Genomic DNA, 20,273 nt, shown 5'->3' on the forward strand with positions numbered 1-20,273 from the left:
AGTTGTCTTTCTCTGCTTGACTTATATCGCTAAGCATGATACGCTCTAGTTCCATCCATGTTGTCGCAAATGGCAAGATTTCATTTTTTTTGATGGCTGTACAGTATTCCATTGTGTATATATACCACATCTTCTTGATCCATTCATCTGTTGATGGACACCTAGGTTCTTTCCATAGTTTGGCTATTGTGGACATTGCTGCTATAAACATTAAGGTGCACGTGCCCCGTTGGATTACTATGTTTGTATCTTTAGGGTAAATACCCAGTAGTGCAATTGCTGGGTCATAGGGCAGTTCTATTTTCAACATTTTGAGGAACCTCCATGCTGTTTTCCAGAGTGGTTGCAACAGCTTGCATTCCCACCAACAGTGTAGGAGTGTTCCCCTTTCTCCGCATCCTCACCAGCATCTGTCATTTCCTGACGTTTTGATTTTAGCCATTCTGACTGGTGTGAGGTGATATCCCATTGTGGTTTTGATTTGTATTTCTCTGATGCTGAGTGATATGGAGCACTTTTTCATGTGTCTGTTGGCCATCTGGATGTCTTCTTTGCATAAATGTCTGTTCATGTCCTCTGCCCATTTCTTGATTGGATTATTTGTTCTTTGGGTGTTGAGTTTGCTAAGTTCTTTATAGATTTTGGACACTAGTACTTTATCTGATATGTCATTTGCAAATATCTTCTCCCATTCTGTCAGTTGTCTTTTTATTTTGTTAACTGTTTCCTTTGCTGTGCAAAAGCTTTTGATCTTGATGAAATCCCAATAGTTCTACACACGTCACAGCACTCACCAAAGCACATACCGTGTGTAAACCTGGTGATTCACAGAACTGTACCCTTGGGGATAAAAATATATGTTTATAAAAAATAAAAAATTATTAAAAAAAAGAAATCCCAATAGTTCATTTTTTCCCTTGCTTCCCTTGCCTTTGGCATTGTTCCTAGGAAGATGTTGCTGTGGCTGACGTCGAAGTGGTTTCTGCTTGTGTTCTCCTCAAGAATTTTGATGGATTACTTTTGCACACAGCAGGGATGTCCATTATCAACACTGCTATTCAACATAGTACTAGAAGTGCTAGCCTCAGCAATCAGACAACAAAAGGACATTAAAGGCATCCAAATCGACAAAGAAGAAGTCAAATTATCACTCTTCGCAGATGATATGATACTATACGTGGAAAACCCAAAGACTCCACTCCAAAACTGCTAGAACTTGTACAGGAATTCAGTAAAGAGTGAGGATGTAAAATCAATGCACATAAATCAATTGCATTTCTCTACACCAACAAGACAGAAGAAGAAATAGAAGAAATAGAAATTAAGGACTCTACCCCATTTACAATTGCACCCCAAACCATAAGATACCTAGGAATAAACCTAACCAAAGAGGCACAGAATATATACTCAGAAAACTATAAAGTACACATGAAAGAAATTGAGGAAGACACAAAAAAGTGGAAAATTGTTCCATGCTCCTGGATTGGAAGAATAAATATTGTGAAAATGTCTATGCTACCTAAAGCAATCTACACATTTAATGCAATACCTATCAAAGTACCATCCATCTTTTTCAAAGAAATGGATCAAATAATTCTAAAATTTATATGGAACCAGAAAAGACCTCAAATACTCAAAGGGATATTGAAAAAGAAAGATAAAGTTGGTGGCATCAAAACTCCTGATTTCAAGCTCTATTACAAAGCTGTCATCATCAAGACAGCATGGTACTGGCATAAAAACAGACACATAGAACAGTGGAATAGAGTAGAGAGTCCAGGTATGGACCCAAAACTCTATAGTCAATTAATCTTTGAAAACAGGAAAAAATATACAGTGGAAAAAAGTCTCTTCAATAAATGGTGCTGAAAAAACTGGACAGCTATATATAGAAGAATGATATTCGACCAGCCTCTTACACTGTACACAAAGATAAATTCAAAATTGATAAAGGACTTCAACGTGAGACAGGAATCCATCAGAATCCTAGAGGAGAACAAAGGCAGTAATCTCCTCGATATCAGCCACAGCAACTTCTCTCAATATATGTCTTCAAAGGCAAAGGATACAAAAGCGAAGATAAACTTTTGGGGCTTCATCAAAATCAAAGCTTCTGCACAGCAAAGGAAATAGTCAAGAAAACAAAGAGGCAACCCACGGAATTGGTGAAGATATTTGCCAATGACAGTACAGACAAAAGGTTGATATCCAGGATCTATAATGAACTTCTCAAACTCAACACACACAAAACAGACAACCATATAAAAAATGGGCAGAAGATATGAAGAGACACTTCTCCAATAAAGACTTACCAATGCCATAAGACACATGAAAAAAATGTTCATCATCACTAGCCCTCAGGGAGATTCAAACGAAAACCACATTGAGATATCACCTTATACCAGTTAGAATGGCCAAAATTAACAATAGAGAAAACAACATGTGTTGGAGAGGATGTGGAGAAAGGGGAACCCTCTTCCACTGTTGGTGGGAATGCAAGCTGGTGCAGCCTCTTTGGACAACAGTGTGTCAAGAAATTAAAAATAGACCCTGCCCTTGCACTCCTGGGTATTTACCCCAAAGATACAGATGTCCTATACTACCTGTTGACACTATCTCTTTTTATTCTTATATGATTCTTTTTATAATTAGTCTCTGTTCTAACTAGAGAACACAACCTCTAGTCCAGCCAGAGTGTCGTTGGTAATGTCAACAACATGGGAGACTCCTGATAGCCCCTCAAGAATGTTCTTTGGTGCGTGAAGATGAGCATCCCCTAGGAAACCACCTGTACCCACATAAATATAAACACACCTGTTATACTACTTTCTCTGTGAGCCATGATGTCAGCTGATCTCCATCCAAGTCCATACACACGCTGCAGCGAGGGTGGACATTCACCTCTGTCTGTGCAGATTAAGTGTCCAGAGAACACCTGATGTGTATAAGACTACCCTTGAAACCTGGACCTGGATGTCAGTGTTGTCTTCTCCACTCTGCATTCCTGAGCCGGTGAGTCCTGGTCCACTCTTTCGGACCTAGCACAGGGTCCATCTGTGTCCTCATAAGTGGATCTTCCAATATCAGATGGTCTCCAATCCCACCATCAGGCTGGCAGCCTATTTATTATTTAATTTACACCAATAATCTATGGGAGAGCCAGGAGACAGGATCCTGCAAGCACGGCTCTGTTCAGTAAGATACAATGATAATGGCTTTTATAGAGGACTGGTCTAAATCACTGCATGCTGTGGTGATGGCACAATTTGAAGAGGGTGACCCTCCACTGTGACACAGGTGTGAAGTGTTGTTGTAGAATCAGAAAAGGTGTTAATGTGTAAATGTGTCACTCAGAGACGACGGCTCACCCAGAAGACTACAGGGAGGTGACACTGATTGCAGCAATGACAAACAGCTCTGCCATCCTATTAGCTGCTTTACACATAAACACACCTAGTGGTGAAGGTTTTTCATGGGGGTGAAGTCCACTCACTAAATGTGCGTTATGGAGCAGTTCTGACTTACCAAAAGCAGTGGAATAACAAGCTCTTATGAGTTTCAACAGGATTTTCACACGTAGCTTGTCTCCCCAAACTTGTACATGTAGGACTTGAACCATGAGAGGATGGAGGAAAGAGTAGTGCAAATAGGTTCCCTAACAGTGTGGCACTCCCGGTTTGTGGTGGGGTTTTATGAATGCTAAAGTTTCATAGGGCACTTGTTATTAGATTCCTATTATGTTTTATGGTTTTGTTGCTACCTGTAGATGATCACATCCTCTTTTTGCAAGGATTGGCTATATTGGGTGTGACTCTCTTCCTGACTCCATTGGAAAGCTGGAGTTGTCTGAGTAGTTGAGGTGAAGTGTGTCTCTGCTGTGGCCAACGAGAGTCCAGATTCCTCAAGAAATTCCATTTCTGTTCCCTGACTGGCACTGTGATCTCCTTGAGATGCCCCATATAGAATCTCCTTCTGCTCTACTCAGGTGACAATCATCAATGTGTTGGAAGGGGTGAGACCACAAGGATGCTCTAACTTGTTGACCCAGCCTTAGCTTCCAGTGTTCAGTAGGAATCAGGGTCTGGGAAAGGCTTGAACATGCCCTGCTCCTCCAGTAGAGATCCAAGTCCATATATTCTTGCCTGTCTCTGGGTACATAGTCATATCTGTTCTTCCCCTTGGTTCCCTCCCACAGCTTGAGTTGTACCTTGGGGTCCTCAGCTTTGTTTTTCTACCCTCCCCTGAAGACTAAGGATTTCATTCAGGTGAAAAACATGTTTGGTCCTCATCTGATCCTATGAGGTTCCACCTGTAACCCCAGGATGCTGCTTCTGAAGGTTTTTCTCTACAGATAAGGTTTATTTTTGTGGTGGACACAGGGATCATGGAACTCCATGCATTCCTCTTCTGAGTCATCTTCCTCCCATCCTGCTACAACCATTGGGAGGTGTTTTGGGATTTGTATGCATCCTATTCGTGAGGGGTGCATGAGGACAGTATTGGTTTAATTATGTGTTTCTGGATAACTTCACACTGTATCACATTAGAGCACACTCGATGTCAAGAAATCCATTACATAGTCTAGGTAAATCTTGTGACGGTTTATTTGCCATCAAGAGTCTGTGTTCACAATATTCTAATATTCATAATATTCTAATATTCATAGTCCCCCTGTGTGTATTTGTCTGTTCCCAGTGTTTAAGTTCATTATTTATCTCATGACCACAATTATTGGATAGACTTATTTAAATTTGTTGATCTACTCCTTGTCCTATTTATGCTCTTAGCCCTTGCAACTCCAATCTGAGGCATGATTTTATCATAATACAAAAACCTGAGAATGATCCCAAACTCAATCAACAGCTTAAAAATGGACACATTGTGCTCTATGTTATCTTTGGAAATCTGCCCCCCCCCAAAAAAAGACAAACGAACAAACAAAATAAACCATGATTCAGAGTAACACACAGAACCATGTTGGCATTGTCAAGGATTTGGTTGAGAATAGAAACTCTAAAAATGAAAGTACATATAATACAATTACATAATTACATACTGTAGAAAATGAATGCTAGTCTAAAGTACCATAAGGAATATCAAGAACTATGTGGGGACAGGGTGAAGAAGGTAAAAGAAGGAGGAATTCCAAGTGAAGTACAGGAAGGTTTGGGGAGAATTGATTTCAACATTCTGGATAATGCTGATACTGACAGAAGGGTTTACCATATCATACCCTTTATGCATGTGCATTTCATACCATGTCAAGTACATACATCACAGCTATTACAGATAATCCAAGAGCTGACTTGGAGGAAGGCAGAGATATGAAATATTGGAGACTTGAAAATATAACTGCACAAACACTGATTCTTTCTATTTTTTATTTTTTTTAATATTTTAGAAAAAATCCAAAAGAAGTAAAATCACCTTGTCCCTATCACAGCAGGGCTTCCACCTTCCTCATAAACGTACCCACTCTGTCCCACATGGGATTCAGAGAACAGCAGGTCTGGCAGGGAGTAGCCTAGGCCAATTTCTGGGGATCACACATCACACATGTTCTTGGACACCTCACACAACCTCTACAATTCTGGCTGTATATTCAAAATTATTTATGGGCTAATATGAAACTATGACAATATGTGTGCGAATTAGTAAAAAGAGTACATAGAAGCCAAGTGTGTTCTCTGAAAAATCATACAATAAATAAGATCATATATTCCCATATTCTGTCAATGCCACAAAATTGGAGCAGTCACACCCGCTCTGGTCATTGCCCTCTCCATCAGCTTAGATCTCAAGCTGGTTATATAGTCAAATGGCATGCAAATAGGTCCCTCCCTCTGTTGATTAAAACAGCCTATCCTGGACCCTTGTAGTTGGAGAGAAGCCTCAGCCATGGGAATCCCACGTATTCCCATCCAATAATCAGAACAGAATAGGGAAAACTCACCATGGGGTTTGTGCTTGGCTGGGTTTTTTTGTTGCCCTTTTAAAAGATAATTCACAAAGAGAATAAGAGACCTTGAGTAAAAGAGTGGATACAAGTGAGAGAAACAGTGGGTGTGTGACAGTGTCTTAACCAGGATGTCTTGTGTCTGCAGGTGTCCAGTGTGAGGTGCAGCTGGTGGAGTCTTTGGGGAGACCTGGTGAAGTCTTGGGGTACCTGAGAATCTCCTGTGCAGCCTCTGGATTCATATTCAGAAGCTAAAACATGAACTGGGTCTGCCAGACTCCAGGGAAGGGAATGCAGTGTGTCACAGATATTAGCAGTAGTAGTAGTTACACATATTAAAAAGATTCTGTGAAGGGCTGATTCACCATCTCCAGAGACAATGGCAAGAGCACGCTGTATCTGAAGATGAACAGCCTGAGAGCTGAGGACTTGGCCATGTATTATTGTGCAACAGACACAGTGAGAAGACTGCAGTGTGAGCCTAGACACAAACCTCACTGTAGGACTGGATCTGGACCACCAGGGAATGCATACCACTCACCAGTTCTGTGTTTAAGTCCCAGGAGCAGGTTTCCTATAAGGGTCTATGGCATCCATGCCTTAAAGCTTTTTCCCCATGGGAGCCTCTCTGGACACATGATTCTGTTCTTCCTCCTTAGTCGCTGACTTAGAAATTTGGGACAACAAGCACAAGAGATGGTGTCACTTACACTTGCTTGTTCCTACCCCTAACTACCAATATTACAAATATCTCCATGTATGTTATCTGAAGCTTACAGGAGTCCCACCTACACTCTCTGTTAGTCAGAGGACCACCCATCTCAGTGTGAAATCTTGTTAGAAGCCATGTAGAGTGCGTGCTGGATATGAGCCTACAAAGGCATCAACAATGGAAAGCAAGAGAATTAACAAACTGGAAGATCCTCTATCTTGAACCATGCTCACGGTATCAATGTTAATGACAACGTGGGAAAGATGAAACCTGCACCAGGATGTTGTGTGGATAGAGTCTGAAGATCCCACACACACTGACACACACACACACACACACATACAAAAGAGAATATAAGACTTCTTTTTTCATTTATTTTATTTTCCAAGATTCATTGTTTATGCACCACACACCCAATGCTCCTTTCAATACGTTCACTACTTAATTCACCAGGTTCACCCACCCATCCCTTCCCATCCAAAATGCTCAGTTTGTTTCTCGGAGTCACAGTGTCTCATGGTTCATCTCCTCCAATTTCCTCCAATTTACTTTTTCTTTCCTCCCTTTAATGTCATCCATTTTATTTCTTATGACCCCAAAATAAGTGAAACATATTTGATGTGTTTCATACATATATGTTTTATTCATATGATAATTGATTCTCTCTGCTTGACTTATTTCACTTACCATAATCATCTCCAGTCAGAACAAAATTGGTACAACAGCTGGGTTCATCCTTTCTGATCAATGTCTAATATTCCATTATATATATATATATATCCATATTTTATGTATCCATTTGTCTACTGAAGGGCATCTTTATTCTTTCTACAGTTTGGCAACCATGGCCATTGCTGTTATGAACATTGGTGTACAGATGGCCCTTCTTTTCACTACATCTGTATCTTTGGTGTAAATACCCATTAGTGTAATTACAGGGTCATAGGGAAGCTCTAGCTTTAATTTCTTAAGGAATCTCCACACTGTTCTCCAACATGGCTGCACCAACTTGCATTCCCACCAACAGTGTAAGAGTGTTCCACTTTCTCCACAACCTCTTCAACATTTGTTGTTGACTGAATAGAATGACTGACATTCTAACTGGTGTAAGGTGGTATTTCAGTGTGGTTTTGATTTGAGTCTCCCTGATGGCTAGTGATGATGAACATTTCTTCATGTGTCTGATAGCCATTTGTATGTCTTCATTGGAGAAGTGTTCGTTTATATCTTCTGCCCATTTGTTGACGTTATTGTCTGTTTTCTGTGTGTTGAGTTTGACGAGTTCTTTTTAGATCTTGGATATTAGTCCTTTGGTCTGTACTGTCATTTGCGAATATTTTCTCCCATTCCATGGGTTGCATTTTTGTTTTGTTGACTGTTTCCTTTGCTTGCAGAAGCTTTTGTGTTGATGAAGTCCCAAAAGTTTATTTTCACTTTTGTTTCCTTTGCCTTTGAAGCCATATCTTGGAAGTAGTAGCTGTGGCTGATGTAAAAGAGGTTACTGCCTATGTTCTCCTCTAGGATTTTGATAGATTCCTGTCTCATGTTGAGGTCTTTTATCCATTTCGAGATTATCTCTGTGTATGGTGTAAGAGAATGGTCCAGGTTTATGCTTCTACATATAGCTGTCCAGTTTTCCCAGCACCATTTATTGAAGAGATTGTCTTTTTTCCAATGTATATTTTTTCCTGCTTTGTTGAAGATTATTTGGCCATAGAGATGAGGATCCATACCTGGGCTCTTTATTCTGTTACACTGTTCTATATTTCTGTTTCTGTGCAGGACCATGATATCCTGGTAATCACAGCTTTGTACTGAAGCTCGAAATAATGAAACATGATGCTTCCAGATTTGTATTTCTTTTTCAACATTTCCTTGACAATTCGGGGTCCTTTCTGATTCCATACAAATTTTAGGATTTTTTCTTCCAACACTTTGAAAAATGCTGTGGAATTATGATCAGGGTGGCACTGAACATGTCGATTGCTCTGGGAAGTATAGAAATCTTAACAATGTTTATTCTTCTGATCCATGTACATGGAATGCTTTTACAACTTTATGTGTCTTCTTCAATTTCTTTCATGAGTGTTCTGTAGTTCCTTAAGTACAGATCCTTTACCTCTTTGATTAGGTTTATTTCCAAGTATTTGATGGTTATTGGTGCTACAGTAAATGGAATCAATTCTCGAATTTCCCTTTCTCTATTTTCATTGTTAGTGTATAAAAAAGCAACTGATTTCTCTACATTGACTTTCTTTCTTAAACATTACTGAATTGCTGTATGAATTCTGGTAGTTTGGGGCTGGAGTCTTTCTAATTTTACACATAAAGTATCACGTCTTCCATAAAGAGAGAGAGTTTGATTTCTTATTTGCTGATTTGAATAGCTTTTGTTTCTTTTTGTTTTCTGATTGCTGTTGTTAGGACCTCTAATACTATGTTGAACAACGTGACAAGTGTGGGTATCCTTGTCATGTACCTAATCTGAAAGGGAAAGCTGTCAGGTTACCCCACTGAGAACGGTATTTGCTGTTGTTTCTCATAGATAGATTTGATGAAGGTGAGGAATGTTCCTTCTATCCCTATACTTTGAAGCGTTTCAATCAGGAATGGATTTTGGATTTTGTCAAATGCTGTTTCTGCATCAATTGAAAAGACCATGTGGTTCTTCTCTCTTCTTTCATTGATTTGTTCTATCACATTAATTCATTTGCAAATGTTGAACCACTCTTGCATCCCAGGGATGAATCCTACCTATAACTGTCCATCAGAACAATGTATTAGTTAAAATATAACCCATGATAAATTATACTAGTTACCAAGTGTGTTTAGGTATGCCCTTAAGAAAAACATACTGGCAACAGGTCTCTGGGGGAGAGGACAATATATTTCCTTGAAGCTGAGCAGTGGGGGATGCCAGGCTTGCACAGGATTGGCTGTTGCCTGGTTCATGGAAGTGGAGCAGCTGGGAACCCCAGCCCACTCAGAGCAGAACACCACCTGCTTCATTTTTCCATTATCTCCACTTCCTTGGAGAGCACCTGTGTCTAATTAGATGATACCTTTGAATGTGCTTGCTCAACTAAAACCTGTGTACTGCTTGATCATATATATTTTTACTTCTTTCTTGTTTATCTACAAAGCATAAAATTAATGTGTAGTCTTTTTTGGCTCATTTGTTGATTATTGCCTATATGTAATAAGAACGGGACTGAGGAGTTGTTTGGGGTGACAGTCTTTTCTACTGATGACCCTGCTCCCTCTCTGTTGCAGCTGACTTGTTTGTGTCTTTTTCTTCTCCAGTGCGATGTCAGGAAGACGAACCTACCTGGTCATGTTGGATAATCGTTTTAATGTTCTGTTAGATCCCATCAGCTGGGATCTGGTTGAGAATCTCGGCACCAATATTCAACAAGGGTATCGGACTAAAATTGTCTCTTTTGACGTTTATTTTCCTGGTTTGCAAAACAGGGCAATGCTGAATTCATAGAAAGAGTATGGACCCAAATGTTTATAGCAGCAATGGCTATGGTCGCCAAACTGTGGAAAGAATCAAGATGCCCTTCAACAGAAGAATGGATAGGGAAGATGTGGTCCATATACACTATGCAGTATTATGCCTCCAACAGAAAGGATAAATACCCAACATTTGTAGCAACATGGACAGGACTGGAAGAGTTTATACTGAGTGAAATAAGTCAAGCAGAGAGAGTCAATTATCATATGGTTTAATTTATATGTGGAGCATAACAAATAATATGGAGGACAAGGGGAGTTAGAGAGGAGAAGGGAGTTGAGAGAAATTGGAAGGGGAGGTGAAATATGAGAGACTATGGACTCTGAAAAACAACCTGAGTGTTTTGAAGGGCTGGGGTTTGGGAGGTTGGGGAAGCCAAGTTGTGGGTACTAAGGAGTGCACATATTGCATGGAGCACTGGGTGTCATGCAAAAACAATGAATACTCTTACACTGAAAAGAAATAAACAAACAAAAAAAATTTAAAAAGAAAAGAAAAGTAAAGAAAGAGTATGGCAGTTTTTATTCTGTTGTTTCTATTTTTTGAAATTGCTTCAGGGGGTTATGTATTATTTCTTCTTTGACTATTTGATAGAATTCCCAGGAAATCCATCATGTCCCAGTCTCTTGATTTTTCGGAGTTTTTTTTTTTTTTTTTTTTTTTTTTTTTTTTTTTTTTTTTTTTTTTTTTTTAATCACTGCTCAACTATAACCAGTCTGGTTATAGATAAGTCTGATTACTAGATAATTGCTCTATTCAGGTTGTCAGATTCTTCTTTTTTCAGTTTTGGAAGTTTATAGGTTTCCAGGAATGCATCCATTTCTTCTAGGTTGCTTTACCTACTGGAATATAGCTAATATAGCTATTGATAATAATTTCTGATGATTGTTTATATTTCCTTGGTGTTGGTCGTGATCTCTTCCCTTTCATTCATAAATGTGTTACTTTGGGTTGTCTCTCTCTTCTTTTGGATTGGTTTGGCCAATGGCATATCGACCTTATTAATTTTTTCAAAGATCCAGCTTCTAGTTTCATTGTGTCCTACTATATATCTAGTTTGTAACTCATTGATCTCTACTCTCATCTTGATTATTTCACAACTTGTGCATGGGATTGGCTTAATTTGTTATTGACTCTCCAGTTCTTTAAAGTGTAAAGAGAGCTGGTGTGTTCTGGACTTTTCAATTTTTTTGAGTAAGGGTTTGATGGATATGTATTTCTCTCTTTGGACCACCTTTGCTGTATCCCATAGGTTTTGGACTGAAGTGTCTTCACTCTCATTGGTTTCCATGAATTGTTTCAGTTCTTTTTTGATCTCCTGGTTGATCCAAGCATTTTTAAGCAAGATAGTCTTTAGCTTCCATGTGCTTGAGTTCCTTCCAAAATTTTACTTGTGATTGAGCTCCAGTTTCAAGGCACTGTGATCTGAGAATATGCAGGGAATAATCTCAGTCTTTTGGTATCGGTTGCGCACTGATTTGTGACCCAGTATGTGGTCTACTCTGGAGAATGTTCTCTGTGTGCTCAAGGGAATAAGTATTCTGTTGTTTTAGGGTGGAATGTTCTGTATATATCTATGAGCTCCATTGGCTCCATCATGTCATTTAAAGCTCTTTTTTTTTTTTATTGTTTTCCTGTTTGGATGATCTGTCTATTACTGAGAGTAACTGTGTTAAGATTGCATACAATCACTGTGTTCATATCAGTATGACTCCTTTATTAATATGTGGCTTATGTGGTTGGCTGCTTCCATAGAGGGGGCATAAATATTTAAAGTTGTTAGATCTTCTTGGTGGATAGAACATTTAAGAATTATGTTGGGTCCTTCTGTATTTGTAACTACAGTCTTTAGCTTAAAATCTAATTTATCTGATATGAGAGTTGCTACTCCAGCTTTCTTTTGAGGCACATTGGCATGAAAGTTGCTTATCCATCCCTTTACTTTCAGTCTGGGTGTATCCTTAAGTTCCAAGTAAGTGTCTTCTACACAGCATATAGACGGTTCCTGTAATTTTATCCAGTCTGCATCCCTGTGCCATTTTTATGGAACATTTAGGTCTTCGTGTTGAAAGTGATTATTGAAAGATACACTTTTATTGACATCATGTTGCTTGAGAAGTCATTGTTTCTCTATTGTCTCTGTAAATTTCTTGTCTATGTAATTCTTGGGTTTTTTCTTTCTTTTTTTTTTTTTTTTTTTTTTTTTTTTTTTTTTTTTTTTTTACAGAACCCCCCTTAATATTTCTTTCACTGTTGGCTCAGTGGTCACATACTCTTTTAAACCTTGCCAGTCTTGGAAGCTCTTTATCTCTCCACCAGTTTTTAATTGCAGCCTTGCTGAATAAAGTATTCTTGGCTGCATGTTTTTCTCATCTAGTGTTCTGAATATATCTTGCCAGCCCTTTCTGGCTTTCCAGGTCTTTGTGGACAGGTCTGACGTTATTCTGATGGACCTTCCTCTACATGAAGAATCTCTTCCCCCTGGGGGCCCTTAAAACGTCTGTCTAAAATTATAATTCACGAATCTCACAATTAATTATTTGGAGGTCTTTATAGACCTGTTGAGGTTGAGTGGTATCCTTTCTACCTCTAGACACAAAAACGTCTTCCATTACCTAGGTCAGGGAAATTTTCACCCAGAATTTGTTCAACCATATCTTCTAATCTCTCTTTCTCCACCCTTTCAGGGATCCCAATAATTCTGATGTTGGAACTTTTCATGGCATCATTATTTCCCTAATTCTGTTTTCATAGCTTTTTAGTTGTTTGTTCCAGGCCTCTTGCTGATCCTTCTTCTCTATCACCTTGTCTTCTAGATCACTAATTCAATATTCTGCCTCAGATATGCTAGCTGTAGAATATTTAGATTAGATTGGATTTAGTTGATAGCACATTTTAGTATTGCCAGATCAGCCCTCACTTCTGCCCTTAGAGTTTCTATGCTTCCACTAAAGTTCTCCTCCAACCTAACCATTTCCTGGAAAATGGTTACCCTGAATTCCCATCCTGACATTCTGTTACGTCCATATCCAATAGTCCTTTGGAAGAGAGCACAGTCTATGAATTTTTCCTTTGTTAGGTCTTCCTTCTCCTAGTCATTTTGGTGATAGGTGTTTGAGGAGATTGATAGATATAGGCAAGGTACACTCTGGAAAGTTTCAGAGTATTTGGAGGTCATAACCAAAAATAAAGAGATAAAATCCATCCAAAAATAGCTGGAAAACTAAGATTTATAAGGTACATAAACAAAAGTGAACAAACAAAAAGACTGACAAAAGTAAAAGACAGGGGGAAAAAAGAAAAACCCAGACAAAATGGATCCCATGAATGAGATTTATAGAGTGCAAATACACCAAAACACTAACAGAAGAATAATTTGGTAGGTAGTTATAAACCCTCCATGTGGGCAAGGAAAGTTATTTTGGTTCTCCCAGGGTAAATATTATTATCTTTGTTAAAGGACTCAACATTCCAGAGATACAAGGAAATTAATAAGGCTTATATAGAGGTGTTGTATTTAATAGGGAAAAGATATTACCTTGAGTCTTATATCTATATGAATCAAAAAAAAAAAAGAAAGAAAGAAAGAAAGAAAAAGAAACACAGGTATATGTATGATAAAGCTCAAGTTAAAACGTTATTATAGGATATGCTGTTCTATAAAGATCTTATTTATTTAACTGACAGAGGGAGATCACAAATAGGCAGAGAGATGAGGAGGCAGGCCCTCTGATGGGAAGAGAGCCCAATGGGGGGCTTGATCCCAGGACCCTGAGATCATGAGCTGAGGCGAAGTAAGAGGCTTAACCCACTGAGCCACCCAGGTGTCCTGGAATATGTTATATTAAACATTTATTTGTAATGGCAAGTAAGTTGAAAAAATTAAAAGAACAAAAATTGTGAGAATACATTTAAAAAGATAAAGGAAAAATAAAGAAATAAGAAAAGTTGTATCTATGAAATATACAGGTTTTGGGACAATACTTGGAGCTTAATATATTGTTTTCCCATGATGTTGGGGTTTTATAGTTTTATGGGGACCTTGTGGTGTTTGTCCTCTTGTTCTTCTGTCTTGTATTCTGGGGAAGGGGCCTCCTCTCCTGTTTTTTATCAGTCCTGCTTTGGCTGAGTTGCGCTGCCTCCATCAAGGGGCTTGGCTCTGTGGAGACTGGTTTTTCAGGCTTTAGTTCTCTGGTAACAGAACTCCACTTCAGAGAGAAGCTTCGGTCTGTCCTGCTCTGCATGTTCCAGTACATACAGACTCAGCCTCTGCAAACTCTGCAACATGGCATCATCCCACAGGTGGTGTACATCCCCAGCTACAGTGTCATTGGTTGCCCAAGGCACCCGCTTGTCTCTGCCCCTACCCTATGCCACTAAGACTGTGAGCGATTTGGTCTGGGTGAACCTAAACCAAGATGAATGCCCTGCCAGGACTGCTGTCTGGGTTCCACACCCAAGCCAGGTGCTCTCACACCCAGCAGAGGCACAGGTCATGAAAAGCTGTGGGTGGAGGGATCCTGACAGAGTGCGCCCCAATGAAAGACAAAATGAAAGAGAAGGCACAGCCCAAATGGGGTCCCAAGGTAAGAATTATAAAGTATACAAACAAAAACAGACAAACAAAAAGACCAACAAAAGTAAATGACAAGAGGGGCACCTGTGTGGCTCAGTGAGTTAGGCCTCTACATTTGGCTCAGGTCATGGTCTCAGGGTCCTGGGATTGAGCCCCACATTGGGCTCTCTGCTCAGTGTGGAGCCTGCTTCCCACTCTCTCTCTGCGTCTCTGCCTGATTGATTAATTAAAAAATTAATTATTAAAAAAAAGTAGATGACAAGAGAGAAAAAACTTAAAATAAATAAAAAAAAAAAGAATCTCGTCAAAATGAACCCCAAGTAAAAGATTTATATACTACCAGGACAAACACAAATACACAGAAACACTGGCAGAAGAAAAAGATGGGAGAGTGGTTATAAATTCTCAGTGTGGGGGAGGAAGTTTATTTTGATTCCTCCCAGATGTATCTTGATATCTTTGTTAAAAGACTCAACTCTCCTAAGAGAAAGGGAGATTACAAACTGGTTTACCTATAGAGGTAGCATTGATTGAGGGATGGAGATTACCTTGAATCTTATCTCTACATGAATATTAGAAAAAAAAGAATAAACTAAATAAACTAAATAAACACAAAGAATAAACTAAACTAAAATTAAGTTAAATTTTAAAAATTAAAAAAAAAGAAAAGCAAAAGAAAAAGATATATATATCAAAAATTTCAGGTTAAAGGTTATTATGAAATTTAGTGTAGAGGATATCTCATTGTGATGATAATTAGGTTAACAGGTTATGTATAAAAAACATAAAATGAAAAGAACCAGTATAGTGGTAACAAGTTAAAAATAAAAGTTGTGCCTATGAATTAGTGGTGATTGTCCTCTTGTATTTTTGTTGTTGTTGGTGATGGTTTTGTTTGGCTTTCTGGGAGAGGGGTCTCCCTCTTGGGATTTCAGGGTGTCTTTCTGGAGTTAAGTCCTCCTGCACCCTTCTGGAAGTTTTTGTTTGTTTGTTTGTTTACTCATTTTTCTCTCCCCTTATAGGATTTTGATGGTTTTTGGAGGATTAGAGAAAATCAATCTCCTACCCACTTAAGCCCCCATGTTGCATCACCACTTCCTCATATCAGAAAGATCATATGACAGTTGTCTTTCTCTGCTTGACTTATTTCGCTAAGCATGATACACTCTAGTTCCATCCATGTTGTCGCAAATGGCAAGATTTCATTTCTTTTGATAGCTGCATAGTATTCCATTGAGGATATATACCACCTCTTGTTTATCCATTCATCTGGTGATGGAAATCTAGGTTCTTTCCATAGTTTGGCGATTGTGGACATTGCTGCTATAAACATTCGGGTGCACTTGCCCCTTTAGATCACTATGTTTGTATCTTTAGGGTAAATACCCAGTAGTGTAATTCCTGGGTCATAGGGTAGTTTTATTTTCAACATTTTGAGGAACCTCCATGCTGTTTTCCAGAGTGGTTGCAACAGCTTGCATTCCCACCAACAGTGTAGGAGGGTTCCCCTTTCTCCGCATCCTCGGCAGCATCTGTCATATCCTGACTTGTTAATTTTAGCCATTCTGACTGTTGTGAGGTGGTATCTCATTGTGGTTTTGATTTGTATTTCCCTGAAACCAAATGATATGAAGCACTTTTTCATGTGTCTGTTGGCCAACATTATGTCTTCTTTGCAGAAATGTCTGTTCATGTCCTCTGCCCATTTCTTGATTGGGTTATTTGTTCTTTGGGTGTTGAGTTTGCTAAGTTCTTTATAGATATTGGATACTAGCCCTTTATCTGATATGTCTTTTGCAAATATATTCTCCGATACTGTCAGTTGTCTTTTGGTTTTGTTAACTGTTTCCTTTACTGTGAAAAAGCTTTTGATCTTAATGAAATCCCAATAGTTCCTTTTTGCCCTTGCTTCCCTTGCCTTTTGCGTTGATGGATTCCTTTTGCACATTGAGGTCCTTCATCCATTTTGAGTCTATTTTCGTGTTTGGTGTAAGGAAATGGTCCAATTTCATTTTTCTGGATGTGGCTGTCCAGTTTTCTCAACACCATTTATTGAAGAGGCTGTCTTTTATCCTCTGGACATTCTTTCCTGCTTTGTTGAAAATTAGTTGACCATAGAGTTGAGTTTATGGGCTTTTTATTCTGTTTCATTGATCTATGTGTCTGTTTTTGTGCCAGTGCCATGCTGTCCTGATGATGACAGCTTTGTAATAGAGCTTGAAGTCCGGAATTGTGATGCCACCAACTTTATCTTTCTTTTTCAATGTCTTTTTCGGTATTTGAGGTATTTGAGATCCAAGATGCCCTTCAACAGACGAATCGATAGGGAAGATGTGGTCCATATACACTATAGATTATTATGCCTACATCAGAAAAGATGAATACCCAACTTTTGTACCAACATGGACAGGACTGGAAGAGATTGTATTGAGTGAAATCAGTCAAGCAGAGAGAGTCAATTACCATATGTTTTCAGTTATTTATCCAGTGTTAGAAATAGCATGTAGGTAATGGGGAATTAGAGAGGAGAAGTGAGTCGGGGGAAATTGGAAGGGGAGGTGAACCATGAGAGACTATGGACTCTGAAAAACAATCTGAGGGTTTTGAAGTGGCGGGCGGGTGGGAGGTTGGGGTACCAGGTGGTGGGTATTATAGAGGGCATGGATTGCATGGAGCACTGGTTGTGGTGCAAAAATAATGAATATTGTTATGCTTAAAATAAAAAATAAATTTAAAATAAGAATATTCCATACGTGTCCGGTACACTCTGTGGGGGTGTGGTCAGGTTTGGCTGCAGAAATGCATTCTCTCCATGCACTGGTGACAAGGAAAGAAGGCTCCTGGTTTTTTGGCAATGAGCAGCTGTTGTTCCCATGTGGTGACTGCAGCTCACAGCTGAGGTTAACAGTGGAACAGAGTGGAGAATATGGGAGTTATGGCATAGTCAGAGGCTGGCCACTTGACATAAGATCCACAGCCTGGTGCCTGACTGTCGGATTTATTTGTGCACAGGTTTCTTATGCAGCAGGAAGCTCCTCCCTTGATGTGCTTCTTCCTGGTGCCTCACATCTTTCACTGACAGGTCTTTCAGAGCTTCTAACTCAACGTTCTCTGGTCCACCTCTTGTCTTTAGTTCTCTTCTCCATAGCCAGCAGAAACGGTTCCTGAATAACAAGGGAGTTCTTCTCTTTTTGGAAAAAAGAACTCCTCGATCAAGAGGGTGTGTGGATGAGGCTTGAAGCAAATGGCTTTTTTCTGGTCTTTCAGATCTTCTGGCTGGTCCTTCCAACTGCTGCCTTCAGAGCTGTCAGTCATTAAAGCCAGTGGTTCCTGATACAGACAGCAGTATTACTGTATCCACAAGGATTGACTCTCGGGGCAAAGATGCCCCACATAGAAAGTACATAGAGTACAAAGGAGAGACCTGGTTGGTTGTGAGGGCCCCGCAGGCGCGTGGCCGCTCCAGGGGAGCCTGAGGCCCGGGCCTCGCACGTAGGGCCTACCCCGGCTGCGCCGTGAGCCGGCTAGGCCTCCCAGATGCGGGTTGCGGCTCTACAGAGCCGAGCGAGGCTGGGCCCCGGCCGCGGACGGGATAGGAGGCCGGCGGGCCCGCTCGCCCTGCGGGTGGATGCGGCGGCGGCGGCGGCGATGGACGCCCTAGAGGAAGAGAGCTTCGCGCTGTCCTTCTCTTCCGCCTCTGATGCAGAATTTGATGCTGTAGTTGGATATTTAGAGGACATTATCATGGATGATGAGTTCCAGTTATTACAAAGAAATTTCATGGACAAGTACTATCAGGAGTTTGAAGACACAGAAGAGAATAAACTCACCTACACACCTATTTTTAATGAATACATTTCTCTGGTAGAAAAGTATATTGAAGAACAGCTGCTGGAGCGAATTCCCGGATTTAACATGGCGGCTTTCACCACGACTTTACAACACTTAAAGATGAAGTGGCTGGTGACATATTTGACATGCTGCTCACGTTTACAGATTTTCTGGCTTTTAAAGAAATGTTTCTGGACTACAGAGCAGAAAAAGAAGGCCGGGGACTGGACTTAAGCAGTGGTTTAGTGGTGACTTCATTGTGCAAATCCTCTTCTGTGCCAGCTTACCAGAATGACCTGCGACCCTAGGTCCCACCACCAAGCAATGGGATCTTTCTGGATGTTGCCAGCCCAGTAGACTGGACGAGGCTCTGGCTAATGTGACAGAATACATGTTAGAAAGACCGACTGCTCTACAACTTCTTATTAAAGTTAAGTATTGATCTGGGTCAAGACAATGGTCTGACCCTCCTGAGACCCTGAAGCACCTTCTCGTGTTCAGTAATCCTAGCACTCCTCCCCAAGCAGACCCCTCTCAGGCCTCTGCATTAGGCCCCGGCTCTGGAGCTTGGCCTTGCCCTGGGGTCACTTCCCCTGCATATGTGTTGGTAGGTCATCTCCAGGCCTCTTTGGCTCAACAGGCTCTGCATGTCCTCCAGGTTTTTTGTGTTGCCACAGCCCTCTGTATTGATCACTCTCAGACCTGCAGCCTCAGTGGGCTTTTTGCCTGTGGGAGAACGTATCTCTAGGCTCTTAGTCAAGCCAGCTGCCTGCCCAGCTGAGCTCTCTGCAGCTCTTCCCATTCTAGCTCGTTTGGGCTGTAGGAATCAACTGAGAGGTGTCCCTTTCCTGAAGCTACATGTGGAAATCATTTCCTTGTCTTACACTTGGCAGTCCTTGCATCACTGTTTTCTGCGGTCCTCATGTGGTCTGTTTCTAGAATTCTCTTAAGCATTTTTAGAAAAATATTTTTATAGAAAAATACTCAGGCTAACCTAGTGGATATAATCTTGGAGCTTCCAGATTACCCACTTAAAGATCAAAGTATTATATGCTGTGTGCTTTTTAGCTGTTAGTGCTATGAAAGCAAAAATGCTTTCTGCATTGGCCTTCCTGATCTACTGGGCACCAATGAGCATGTGCTTAATGCTGTGGAAGTAGGCTCAAAGGTCTCCCCTTCTTATAGCATGTTAAGTGTCTGTACAGGTTTGCTAAAACCCTTTCTATATAAATAAGTTTATTAGGTTTTCTGTTGGGGTAGGGTCTCTAGTTCCTTCCTCCTGTCAAAATCTCCCTACCAAGATGGTCCACTGAGCGAGCTCAGCTCAAGTAGGAGAGAGCAGACAGCTTTACTGGTCATATGTATGCTTTGATTTAGCACAACGTTTCATAGAAAGTACTGACCAGGAAACACAGGTGTCACATCTCTAGAGAGAAAGTACGTAGTATTTCAATTCCCAGTGTGTACCTTCTGTGTTTTTTGTAAGTAAAATTAAGACTATACTGATCTCAGTCACCCATTCTGGTTTTCAAGTATGAGCTATATAGACTATGTGTTTTTCTGTACTGATGTGTGACGCTTATTAAATACTTTTGTACCATGAAAAAAAAAAGTACATAGAGTACAATGACCCATTTATGAATTCTACAAAATTAAAGCTAGTATAAGGTGACATGAGAAA

The 20,273-nt window shown here is 40.0% G+C and overlaps 1 protein-coding gene across 1 annotated transcript; it reads left to right on the forward strand.

The window, feature by feature from the left end:
- Positions 1–18,283: 18,283 nt before the first annotated feature.
- On the forward strand, positions 18,284–19,917 carry LOC123393632 (ADP-ribosylation factor-like protein 2-binding protein). Its single transcript, XM_045086233.1, is given in 2 exon segments — positions 18,284–18,704; positions 18,707–19,917. Coding segments are annotated over 2 exon segments (600 nt in total). The 5' UTR covers positions 18,284–18,298; the 3' UTR covers positions 18,901–19,917.
- The last annotated feature ends 356 nt before the right edge of the window (positions 19,918–20,273 follow it).

Source organism: Mustela putorius, unplaced genomic scaffold, assembly GCF_011764305.1.
Source record: "Mustela putorius furo isolate JIRA1106 unplaced genomic scaffold, ASM1176430v1.1 tig00000914_pilon_pilon_pilon, whole genome shotgun sequence".
Taxonomy (NCBI): Eukaryota; Metazoa; Chordata; class Mammalia; order Carnivora; family Mustelidae; genus Mustela; species Mustela putorius.